The sequence below is a fragment of the Arachis ipaensis genome, chromosome B2 (genome assembly GCF_059453495.1).
Source record: "Arachis ipaensis isolate K30076 ecotype BB chromosome B2, ASM5945349v1, whole genome shotgun sequence".
NCBI lineage: Eukaryota > Viridiplantae > Streptophyta > Magnoliopsida > Fabales > Fabaceae > Arachis > Arachis ipaensis.
The window spans coordinates 124626874-124639194 of NC_142437.1; the positions used below are offsets into that span (position 1 = coordinate 124626874).

General features: G+C 34.7%; 1 protein-coding gene across 1 annotated transcript; it reads left to right on the plus strand.

The window, feature by feature from the left end:
* LOC148575504 (serine/threonine-protein phosphatase 7 long form homolog) lies at positions 1–5642 on the plus strand. The gene is made up of 5 exons (XM_088504347.1): positions 1–66; positions 606–1348; positions 1428–1515; positions 1617–2029; positions 5417–5642. Exons 1-5 carry the CDS (start codon positions 1–3, stop codon positions 5640–5642), a joined length of 1536 nt encoding a protein of 511 aa, XP_088360473.1.
* Positions 5643–12321: the final 6679 nt, after the last annotated feature.

Genomic DNA, 12321 nt, shown 5'->3' on the forward strand with positions numbered 1-12321 from the left:
ATGGCAGGCGGGAACCTGTACCGACTGAACGGCGTTGCGCATATTGCCGGTTCTATTGGTGACCAGGTTAGTTAATATTTATTTTTTTTCTAGTCTTTGCATATCTTAGTCAGAAAAACGGTAGGTTAGGTAGACGAATTAGAATTTATAGATTAGTCGTTGTATCCTGAATTTATGGTTCGCATGCTAGGATGTTAGTTCACTAATCTTGGTTTAGTGTTTTTAGTTTTTGTTGGTGAGTTATAGATATGCCTAGTTACCTGAAATTTAATTCCATTCAATGAATGTTATGCCCGCTAATTAATGTTGGTTTAGTTTATGGAACGGGATAGTTGACATTAGTGAATTATTATAGTTTGTTTAGGATATTTGTATGATATGAAGTTTTAAATTTTAGATCTTTACAATATTTTAAAATTTCTGGATGTTAATAAGTAAATTATTTGTGTTGTTATTTTCCCTATCGTGAGTAGGAAATATTTTTTAAATATTATATAGGAGAATTTGCTGATGGTTTAAGGTATTTGTATTCGGTTAGATATGGAAATCTGTTTAAGGATAGGAGAATTTAATTGGACTCTGTTTTCGTTTGTTGTTCTGTGCAGCCCAATAGGTGTATATACAGTGTGAGGCGGCAACAGAATATGCCCATGCATGAAAGGATCATCCCGTATTTAGAGCGGGCTGGATTGTACCATTTGGCTAGGCTAAATAGCCAATGGTTCTGGTTGGATGAGCCACTCGTTAGTGCGTTCGTTGAGAGGTGGCGTCCTGAGACGCATACGTTCCACATGCCTTTCGGAGAATGCACAGTGACATTGCAGGATGTGGCATTTCAGCTAGGGCTTCCTGTGGATGGGGAGGCTGTGAGTGGTTGCCTTGGTGAGTTTGAGACATACATGGAGGGTGGCCGACCAGCTTGGGAGTGGTTTGAGGACCTATTCGGTGAGTGGCCCCCACCGAATAAGGTCAAGCAGATGACAGTACACTTTACATGGTTCCACGAGAGGTTTAGGGTGCTACCAGCAGATGCGAGTGAGGAGACTGTCCGCATCTACGCACGGGCCTACATCATGATGTTGTTATCGACTCAGTTATTTGGGGACAAGAGTGCGAACCGGGTTCATATACGATGGTTGCCATTTGTGGCAAACCTTGATGGCATGGGGAGGTATAGCTGGGGTTCGGCCGCTTTGGCGTGGCTGTACCGATGTATGTGTCGGGTAGCGAACAGAAATGTGACTAATCTTGCGGGCCCGCTCCAGTTACTTCAGAGTTGGATATTCTGGCGGTTTCCGTCTCTTAGGCCGGCCGGGTTTGAGGTTTTCTCTTTCCCGCTGGCATCAAGGTATGGGTTATGCTTTTTTAAGTTTAACAAATTTATTGGGCATATTTTAAATTTCGTGTCTCATATGACTTAAATTTAGGTGGTCTGCCTACTTACCTCCTAATGATGGAAAGGAGCAGAGGGTCATTAGGTATCGGCTTGCATTGGATCGACTGACCGCTCGTGATGTAAGTTTTATAGCAGCAAGAGTTTTACTTTTTGTTTGATCTCTATTCGTGACTAGATATATACTAGTTATTGTAGTCCTTGATGAGTTCTTAAATTTCAGATTGTGTGGGAGCCCTACTCCGCGCTTGATGTACTTGCCGTGGTCCATCCAGAGATACTTACAGAGGAGCACAGTCGCATGTGGCGAGCCGTGACTGCCTTGATATACTTTGCGGTCATCGAGTGGCATCAGGTTGACAGGGTTGTTCCACAGCTAGGTGGAGTACAACATATCCCCGAGGATGCTTTGAACGTAGACTGGCTGCATGCTAAGGACGGTAGGGGTGGCGATAGGTGGTTTCCCCACTACTATCAGAAATGGCATGAGCATTGGGAGAACCGACTTAATGCCGTCATTTCCATTGAGCGAGTGGCAGATCCTGGCCCATCTGCAGATTACCTAGATTGGTGGTACCGAGAGGCTCAGCGGTTCCTTAGCCCTGGGGCTGCATTTGCCGATCCTAGAGGCACCCAGATACCTCCGGAGGCATATCAGAGAGGATCCTCCCAGGTTCCACGCAGATCACAGCTACCTGATATGCCGGACAACCGTCGTGTTGAGAGACGCCGTCGTGTTGGTACTAGGGACACCGGTCGAGAGTGGAGGTGGTTACATGATGCGATGCAGGAGGATGACGCAGGCGGAGATGCTAGAGCTGAGGTCCATCACCGTGTTCGTCGGGCTAATGCCAGACGTGGGAGAACTCCGGATGATACACAGCACGCAGGCGGAGTTAGTGGGTTTGCAACGACTGAGGCTGTAGGGGATACATTCACTAGCAGAGCTTATTCTCAGATGCCGGAGTTCACACCGACCATGACTATGGATTTAGATGATCAGCTGGTCAGTCCACGGTTTTATGCAGACTTTGCTGAGTTGATTAGGGATGATGCTGGCACGTCGAATGTGCAGTTTGGTGGCCAGTCTTACCAGCAGCAGATGCCGGATGTGCAGATGGAGACCGGAGCTTACTAGCCACAGTTGACAGAGATGCATTCCCAGCCACATGATTATCAGGGTCAGTATGGGGTAGATCTGAACGTGCCTGCAGGTAGTCCGTTGGATACTTGGTTCACTATGGGGGGCACCCCCCAGTCCGCGTTCGGGTTAGACCCTCCACGTGATGATGTTGGACAGGAGGCAGCCCGACCGACTCGAGTCAGACGTCCAGCTCGATGTGGGACAGGATCTCATCTCCTTGGTGACTTTCATGATGTTGCGAGGGATGATCGCGATGGTTAGCACCATGTGTTGTTGTTTTTTATTTCTCGCTATGTAGTTTATTTTCTGATTTAGGACTTTTATGTATTTTTTATTTTTGGATGACTGTTATTTTGGGTACTTGTTACTTTATGTTTTATGCCCGTTGGACCTTATGTTTAGCCTTGTTGGAAGGACTTTTATATTGTTCAGTTTTTACTTTATGATTATGTTGAGACAGTCTATTCTTTATCGATCTATTAGCTAAGATGGAAATTAAGGACAATATCTCTAGAAAAGTGAAACACAACTACCGATATTATCATTAACAAGACAAAACAAAAAGACTAAAAACTCATAACTGATAGACGAAAAGACTAAAAACAAATAACTTAAAACTCATAACAAGCAGACACGTTTGTTATCACGGAAACTACGACAAACGAAATAAGTAAAGATAAATCTACATCCCACTAGTAGATCCTCGCCGAGGGCAAACCCGTCGGGTATGACCGGGCTGCCTGCACAGACCACACCTCTTAGGTCGGCTGGTGTCGGCTTCGTCCATGTTGTTGCGGATGCGGGTGGACCGTGGTCGTCCTTCTCTAGCCCTTCTCATGCCCGGATCGGGTATAACCGTCGGCCCGTCATATGGTGGCCAAAGCCCCTCTGGAATACATGGTGAAAAGGACATCTCATACACCTTAAAGACCTCAGACATGGTGTACACCTCATCAACATAAGTTGCCCAATCTAGGCGTGACTGCGCACAGCATGCGAGGGCATGGCAGCAGGGGTAGTGCAGCGCCTGGAAGTATCCACAATCGCAGGTGCGATCCCTCAGAGAAACCCGATAGCTACCCAAAGAGAATTTCCCGGTGGGAGTCGTCTCAGCCACAGTATAGTCAAGCTGATGCCTATCAAACACTGTCACCGTGAAGCACCTCGATTCCTTCAGATTACGCTCAATGGCCTTAACTACTGCCTGTGAAAACCGGTGCCCGGACCCTAACTGTGCCTCTGCCGTCTGCCCACGGACAACAAACAACTCGGCCAGCCGGAGATATGTCGACTTAACCAGAGACGTCACCGGGAGGTTTCTTGTGCCCTTCAAGACAGAGTTCACACACTCAGAGATGTTGGTGGTCATGTGACCGTATCTTCTCCCACCATCCTTATGCTGTGTCCACCTCTCATAAGGCATTCTGTTTGCCCATTCGCACATGGCCGGGTTCTCCGTCCTCATTATATCAAACCAATAGTCAAATTCTGCTTCCGTCTTCGCATACGCGGCATTTACCAACCACCTCCGCGCATCCTACCCCTTGAAAGTGAGGGCAAAATTTGCAGCAACATGCCGAATACAAAATGCCCGATAAGCATGGGGGGGTTGCCAACCACTATCGGGGCTCTCTAATGCAACCTTGATGCCGTTGTGTCTGTCAGAGATCACGAGAATACCCTGCTGTGGAGTGACATGCCTTCTAAGGTTCGATAGAAAGTACGACCAAGAATCTACGTTCTCTCCCTCCACGAGTGCAAACCCAACAGGCAAAATGTTCGAGTTACCATCCTGTGCGATCGCCAACAACAACGTCCCGCCATATTTGCCATACAGGTGTGTGCCGTCGATGCTTATCAGCGGCTTACAGTGGCGAAAAGCCTCAATACACGGAGGAAACGTCCAGAACATCCGATGAAAGAAAACTCTATCCTCGTCAACTTGGTCACCCACCCTAACCGGGGACGTCTTCAATAGAGCAATCGAACCTTCCATCGTGCATGTGACTCCAAGGATCCACCGAGGCAGATCTGCATATGACTCCTCCCAATCACCATATATTTGCGCTACTGCCTTCTGCTTCGCCAACCACACCTTCCGATAACTAGGCATGAATCCATAAGTCGCCTCCGTGGCCTCTTGCAACACCTTAATAGACACCGACGCATCAGCTCGAACCAATGGATAGATTCTCGCACAGATGACATGATAATCAAGCTGCTTGTGGTCGCTTGATATCGATGTGGCCATACACGTGTGCGGACCGTTGTACCTCCTAACCTCCCATGTGCCCTTCCTTTTCCGCATGACTATCCGAATCAACCACGTGCACCCGTTACCAAACTCCTTGCATCTCCCTTGGTATTTCAGGTTGTCAGACTCCATAACCTTGTACTCAACTCCACGCCGAATACTGTAATCCTTCACACTCAACACGGCTTCCTCTTTACTCTGGAAGGATTGGCCAATCTGAAATTCAGACATATTTGTCCCATCATGCATCCCCTGCCCCTCGAATGTTGCATCAGCATTCTGCTGTTGACCGATGGCTTCCAAGTTCAAAGAAGAGAGGTGGGGAGGGTACTCCTGTGTTGCAGAACCGGAACATCCATGGGCTGAACGTCCGCCTCTTGGAATATCATCATCACTGTCCCCACCAATATCGACAGGCTCCTCATCCAAATCATCGTCAAACAGTGCATTCTCAACCCGATCCGGTCCGACATCGCATTCAAAATCAGGAACAACAGGACCAACATATGCATGAACAGCCCCAGCACGTTCGGGCTCCGGATTCGGAACTGCCACTGCTACCACAGGCATCGATGTTGAGGCACCACCGGCTGGGATCGACTGAGGATTAGGGGCCGATGCCCCTGAGCTATCCACACCATCTTCCAACTTTGCAAACAGCTCAGTTACCCTCACCTCTGGAAAACTACGCCTGCAGTGAAACAAGACATGCAAGTCTTCATCCGACCCGATCACGAAGGTCTTCTCATATCTCACACCAGTTGAGACCACATCAATGGGAATCTTGTAAAATAATTTTTTTACCCACTTCGTCCCACACACACCGAGCTTCCGTAATATGTTTTGCTTAATCTCCGCCAACGTATTCGAAGATCGGATAAAAACACTAAGTGGTTCTCTATCTGTGAATTTTACACCATGCCTTTTGCTCTTTTGAATTTTTCCAGAGCAGTGAACCAGAGCCACAAAACTTTCCTCTCTCTCCATTTGTGAATAACACTCTACTTCTTCACATTTGGTCCCTCTATGGTTTATATAGGCAGCCCCATTCAGACACACACACGTAAACCGCTACTGGCAGTAGCGGTTTACACACACGCACACACACACGTAAACCGCTACTGCCAGTAGCGGTTTACACACACACACACTCACGTAAACCGCTGCTGCCAGCAGCGGTTTACACACACGCACTTACACGTAAACCGCTACTGCCAGTAGCGGTTTACACACACACACACTCACACGTAAACCGCTACTGGCAGTAGCGGTTTACATAAAATATAGAAACAATGCATTTGCGTATTAAAAACTGAAACAATGTATTTGCGTAATATTGAGGGTCAAACAATTTAGTTGCGTAAATTGCCCTTAATACTATATGATTAATAAATATTATTTTTTTTATCAATAATAATTTATATTTATATTAAAATTTTATATATATAAATTAATATAATTTATATTTATATTTTTTAGAATTTATAGATATAAATTTATTAAATTTATTTATTAATGATAATTTAATGTTTATATCGGTCAAAATAGTAAAAGTTGCTAATTCTTCTCGTATAAACAATGAATGGAAAGGAAAAAGAGACCAAAGGGGTGAGGTTGTGTGTCTGCTCTACCATGTCCATGTGAGGTGTTCAATATCAAGATTGGTTACTTCTCCAAATAAAAAATGCTTCAAAAAACATCATTTTTGACAAAATAAATCAAAGGAAAATGTCTGTTTGAGACTGAAATTTTAAAAAATAGATATTGAAATTTTAATAATATTTTTTTTAAAAATTTTTTATTTAATTTTTAATTTCTAAATTTATTTATCAATCTTTATATTTATCTTAAATTAAATATAATATTAAGACATAACTTAATTTTGTATATTTTATATTAAATATAATACAGAAACTTAATTTAATTTTTATTTCTCAACTCAATTTTGATTTCTCTTTTAAATACAGTCTAAATGTTTATGACTTTTTAGGAGTTACAAATTGAAAGACTTTTTTTTTTTAATCTCACTTTATTAATATTAATATCTTTTATTAGATACTATTTTAGTAATTAAAAAATATTAAAAAATTATTAAAATTTATTAATTTTTGTCATTATTTTTAGTTATTAATTTAATTTTTTTAGTCTAATAATTTAATAAGATACTTTAGTCTATATTTTTAAATATTAATAACAAACTGATAATTAAAAACAATAATTTTTAATGATGATCTAGCATTTTTTCTAGTAATTTATTCTCCTTAGTTCTTACTAATTAAAATAACACCGTGGTCTCACAAACATAAACCCCAAGTTTTTGAAAGATTAGTTTAGTCTTGAGTTAATTAATGAGACTAGAAAAATATATATGAATATTTTGCTAGGTAATCATCAAATGGGAAATGCATTATTTGACTGGAAAACCCTCAAAACCGTTTTATGAAATATGTCAAAAGAAAATGAATAGATGCATTGTATGTACTTTATTTGATCCATAAGATTTAAGACATATATGAGTATATGACACTATTAACTTATTATGACTAATTTTTCCTTAATAATAGATAAAGATATAGCCGTTGCAAATTAAAAAGGTGTAGGGTTAAAGGCTTGTTTTGATAAAATATTATTTTGGTTGTTAATGTATGGATAAATTTTAATTTAATTTTTAATATTTTAAATATTTTATTTTAATCCTAAAAAATTTTAGATATCCTATTTAAATTTTAAAAAATTTAAAAATATTTAATATTGTATCACTGTTAAATTTAACACGAACAATTAGTATATTTAAAAGTCAATAACGTTTGATTTTAATATGTACAAAAAATTAATCCATCAATAATTACTATTATAAATAATTTTTCTTTAATTCTAGAACATTGATAATTGATTGATAGAATTTAAATTTTTTTTACAAAAAAAAAAATTAAAAACAATAATTGTTATAAAATAAGTTTGATTATACTTCTCCAACACAATAATAAAAAATATAACTTAGTAATAACGTTGGTAATGTTCATATCATTATTCATTCCATTGACTTACTATATTATGTCTTAGCTTGCATTTTCTAAAATCTTCAACACTTGTGACATAAGTTAAGGTATGATAACAAGTAACTCAATCAATTTTACTTGTGGTTAAAATTTAATTAAATTAATTGATGCATTTATTTTTTTTACGGTTTTTCAATCATAATAAATTTAGCCAAGTAAGAGAAGAGAATTTCCTCTAAGAAAATATTGAATGGGTAAACCCTATGCTTGTAGCTATGGCAGGTTAGGAATTATGAATTTATGACGATGGATAGATCCTCTTAAGTTGTTCATCAAGGAGATTGAATAATTCTTCTTTTGGAAAATTAGGGTAGTGATTATATTGTACATAAAAAATTAAAAGAACAATATTTTTTTTTCTAAACTTAGAAGTAAGATTCGAATTCGCAATCTTTAAGTGAGTATAATAAGAGTTATAACTCAAATGACATAGTCTTCTCATATTCATTTAGAGGTCGCGGGTTTGAGTCTTTTTATTTTTGATAATAATAATAATAATAATAATATACCATTTGAACTATAACTTATTGACAAGAACAATAATTTTTTACTAACAATTAATTCTAACGGATTAATCTTTTGATATTTTATTAGTTTTTGTACACTTATACATATCAATCACTATAATTTCTACTTATATTACACAAAATTTATTTTTAAAAAAAAAATATTATATTCACACAAAAATTTAATCACAAAATTAAATATTATATATTTATATGTAAAGACATATGTTATTTTATACTCTTTTAGTATATATTTTATATTTTAATATATATTCTATATGAATAACTAAATCAATAAATAAAATTTTATATACATGTAACATAGTTAAAATTTTACACACAAATTAACATAAGGATCGAGTATTTTGCAACTCTTCTACGAATATTTTGTGGCTATATATTTATTTTTTATTAGCAATATATTATTGATCATCACATCTATCAAAATGACACTCATAATTGTATAAAGAAAAATGTATATATATCTTCTTCTTTTATTAGGAGGTTACGAATTCGAGTCTCCTATCTTTAATATAAAAAAAATGTATGTAAATTAACACCTTGTATAAATTTTCTGAGCTGATATAATATATAAGCCTCCATCATAGTCTAAAATATTTGGTGCTGAAAAAATCATTAACAAAGATATACGACAACAAAAGCGTATCTGAAAAAGATTGCGGTGATGATTCTAATATGTTGGAGAGTAAAATTTTAAATTATTATTTATATTTAAATGTGATCTTATTAAACTTTAAAATTTAAATAAAATAGCAAAAATGTTTAGTAATTAAAAAAATTAATAAAAAATAGTCAAAAATTTTTTATTTAATATTTATTAATTATTATAATAATTAATAAATATTAAATAGGACAAATTTTATTTTTTTTAATATTATTAATAAAATAATATTTTTAGTTTTATTCTCATATAAATTTAAATTAAAAGTAATAACGATTTATTTAATTATTTAACATTTATGACAATATGTTATATAAGTCATTTAATATAAAATAATTTAATTTACAATTATTAATAGTATTACCCATAAATAAATTAATAATTTTCTAACCATTGGCACATGCAACAACACGATAGATATATAAAATTTTAGTTTTAAACCATTATTCATGCGAATCTATTTAAAATAATGAAAGTACCAAAACTCTGAATTAATTCAAAATAATAACAATAATAATGTATTTCTTTAATATGTGTAACTAACAATAAAACCTAAGATATTGCCTCGTGACTGATTCTAGTGATTCCATATTTTGTGGGTCCAACATAAATAGCATCTTCCTAAAAAAAATGACTAAGTTACAAGGAACAATTTGTTGAGCCATTGGAATTTTGTGCATAAATAATGGGGTCCCTACCCTAATGGGGAAAAAAAAAAAAGCTTATTCATACTTACATTTCATGTGTGATAATGTGTTAAAAATATTATATATACGTACTAGTATATTTGTTGTAAATTGAATCAATCCTTTATTCATTACACTTATGTAAATATAACAAAAATAGAATTAATTGAGATGGTAAATAGTTTATAAATTAATTAGGAAGTTTTGAATTTTAATTATGAAAATAATAATAAAAAATAGAGAAAAGGACAAATAGGTCCCTGATCTTTTGTCCTGCAGACATTTTTGTTCCTAACCATTGAAAAATACTTTTAAGTCCCTGACATTCACAAAACTTGGACGGATCAGTCCCTCCGTCCAAATGCCTCCGTCAGGGACTGATCCGTCTAAGTTTTGTGAAGGTCAGGGATTTAAAAGTATTTTTCAATGGTCAGGGATCTATTTGTCTTTTTATCTAAAAAATATATATAATAATAAAAGGCATTTTAAAAAAGATTGAATATCAATTTTTTTTATTCGTATAGTATATAATATATAATATATAACCCTAGATATATTTTGAAAAGGAGTATTATTATAAATAAATTAAACTTGACTATGTATGTGCTTGATATTTTTAAAAATAGTGAAAATGTCATTATCTCTAAGGGATGCTTCTTTGTACGTGTGACTATGTGTTGTAACAAAAAGTGAAGGTGGGGAAAAATCAAATCAAATTATCATTTAATAAAGAAGACTTCAGTTTCATCAGAACCTCGTGCCAAATTACATACATAGTTATGAAGTTGAAGAGATCTTGAAATATTATTTATACATAAATTTAATACTAAATATACGAAAAAATTGCAATAATAATATTTACTCTGATTTTTGTGGAATATTATCCTTTTATTTATCCAAATAATATTACATTTATTTAAAAAAAATAATTATTTTTCTGTTTGATGATTTTGTTGTGAGAACTTAGTGTTTATATGTTTAGAGATATTTATTAAAGAGAAAGGTGATTTATCAAATAAACTAATTTATATTTAAGAAAAGGACTTCGATTCTCTTTTTTAGAATTACACTCTTTATTTATGTAAATCTTGAAAGATATAAAACTATTTAAATATCAACATATATAGTTTTGGTGAAAATTTAGGTACAGTCGAGTCGATATGGTTTGACTGATTTGACTAAATTTTCATCTAACAGCTATCGGCTATCAACTTTACGTGAAGTCGACTGCACCTGAGTTTCCACCTATAGTTTTAGAATAGAAAGAAAATTAATTAACTTGAATTTTTCAACAAATTTAAAAGGATTATATATATATATATATATATATATATATATATATGATTATTATTTTTCTCTTGGTATAATGCTCTATTTAGAAAATATTAGTGGTAGATGGATAATAATAATATAATTATGTAATACGAATAAGACAATGATTAAGGTATCTAGCAGATAGGACAAGTGCTTCGGCTACTTTAGTAAACTCACAGCAATTTGTGGTCTTTTAAGTATTCAATAAATATTAAATAATGGTTTTGCAAATGGAAGAACCGAAAGTTGTGTTGACTCATCCACTTTATTTATAATTTTATATGACTTTAAAGTCTGCTAGTTGTTCCAAAATTATTGCTATCAACAACTTACATGGTTTAAGTTTGTTCTAGAAATTAGTTATTAATAAATAAATATTATTTTAATGATTACAGCACATAAATTTAGTTTGAAAACAAAAACACATAAAAATGATAAAAATTATCAACAAATACACATCCAAATCAATTTTGGATTAGGCAACGTTACCAATGTGATAAAAATTCTACGATAACAATAACGATGATAACGATAATGACGATACGTATAAAAAGAAGACGACGATGACTATAACGATAATGATCATGATGATGAAGACGATGGAGGAGAAGGAGGAAAATGAAAGAGGAGAAGAATTTTCAATGAGAAAAGGAGGAGGAGGAGGTGGTGATGGTGACAACGATAATGAAAGAGAAAAATAACTAAAAGGAAGGAGAAAAAAAAGAAGACGAAATATCAAGAGTGACGGAAAACGTGCGCACGTGAGTTTAAATGACTTGGTTCTTGTACTTAGAGATTTATTCATTTATTCTTTTAATTATGAATACCTTCAATTTGCAAAAAAATATTCAATTAATCCTATCATTTTTTACACTAAAAAATATCTAATTATAAAATTAAAAATAGTCTAAAAATTCAATTGAAAAAAAAAATATAAAGATTTAATTAAAATTTTATAAAATTATAAAAATCAACAGAGTAATTAAACCAATTCTTAAATCTCATTTCAATCTTAACTGAAATTTAAATCTGGTATAGTTTTCTAAAAAGCAACCTAATGTGCCATCTGATCTTTAGACCTCAGCTGCAAGTTAAAATTTGAATGCATGTTATTAGTTAGAATTTGAATTGGTCCTAACTATTTTTCAATCCAACAGATCAAGAATTAATTTATCATGTATTTGAAAATAAATTATTACATACACAAAAAAAATTTAAATATCAATATTTATTTAAATAGACTAGTGAACTAACCATTAAAATAATTAGACCAATCTAAGTTG

Excerpts from the sequence above, each read along its gene's own strand:
- LOC148575504 (XM_088504347.1), top strand. The coding sequence starts at position 1 with ATGGCAGGCGGGAACCTGTACCGACTGAACGGCGTTGCGCATATTGCC. Across the intron at positions 1,349-1,427 it reads TCTTTCCCGCTGGCATCAAG|GTGGTCTGCCTACTTACCTC; the intron begins GTATGGGTTATG and ends ACTTAAATTTAG. Across the intron at positions 1,516-1,616 it reads ATCGACTGACCGCTCGTGAT|ATTGTGTGGGAGCCCTACTC; the intron begins GTAAGTTTTATA and ends CTTAAATTTCAG.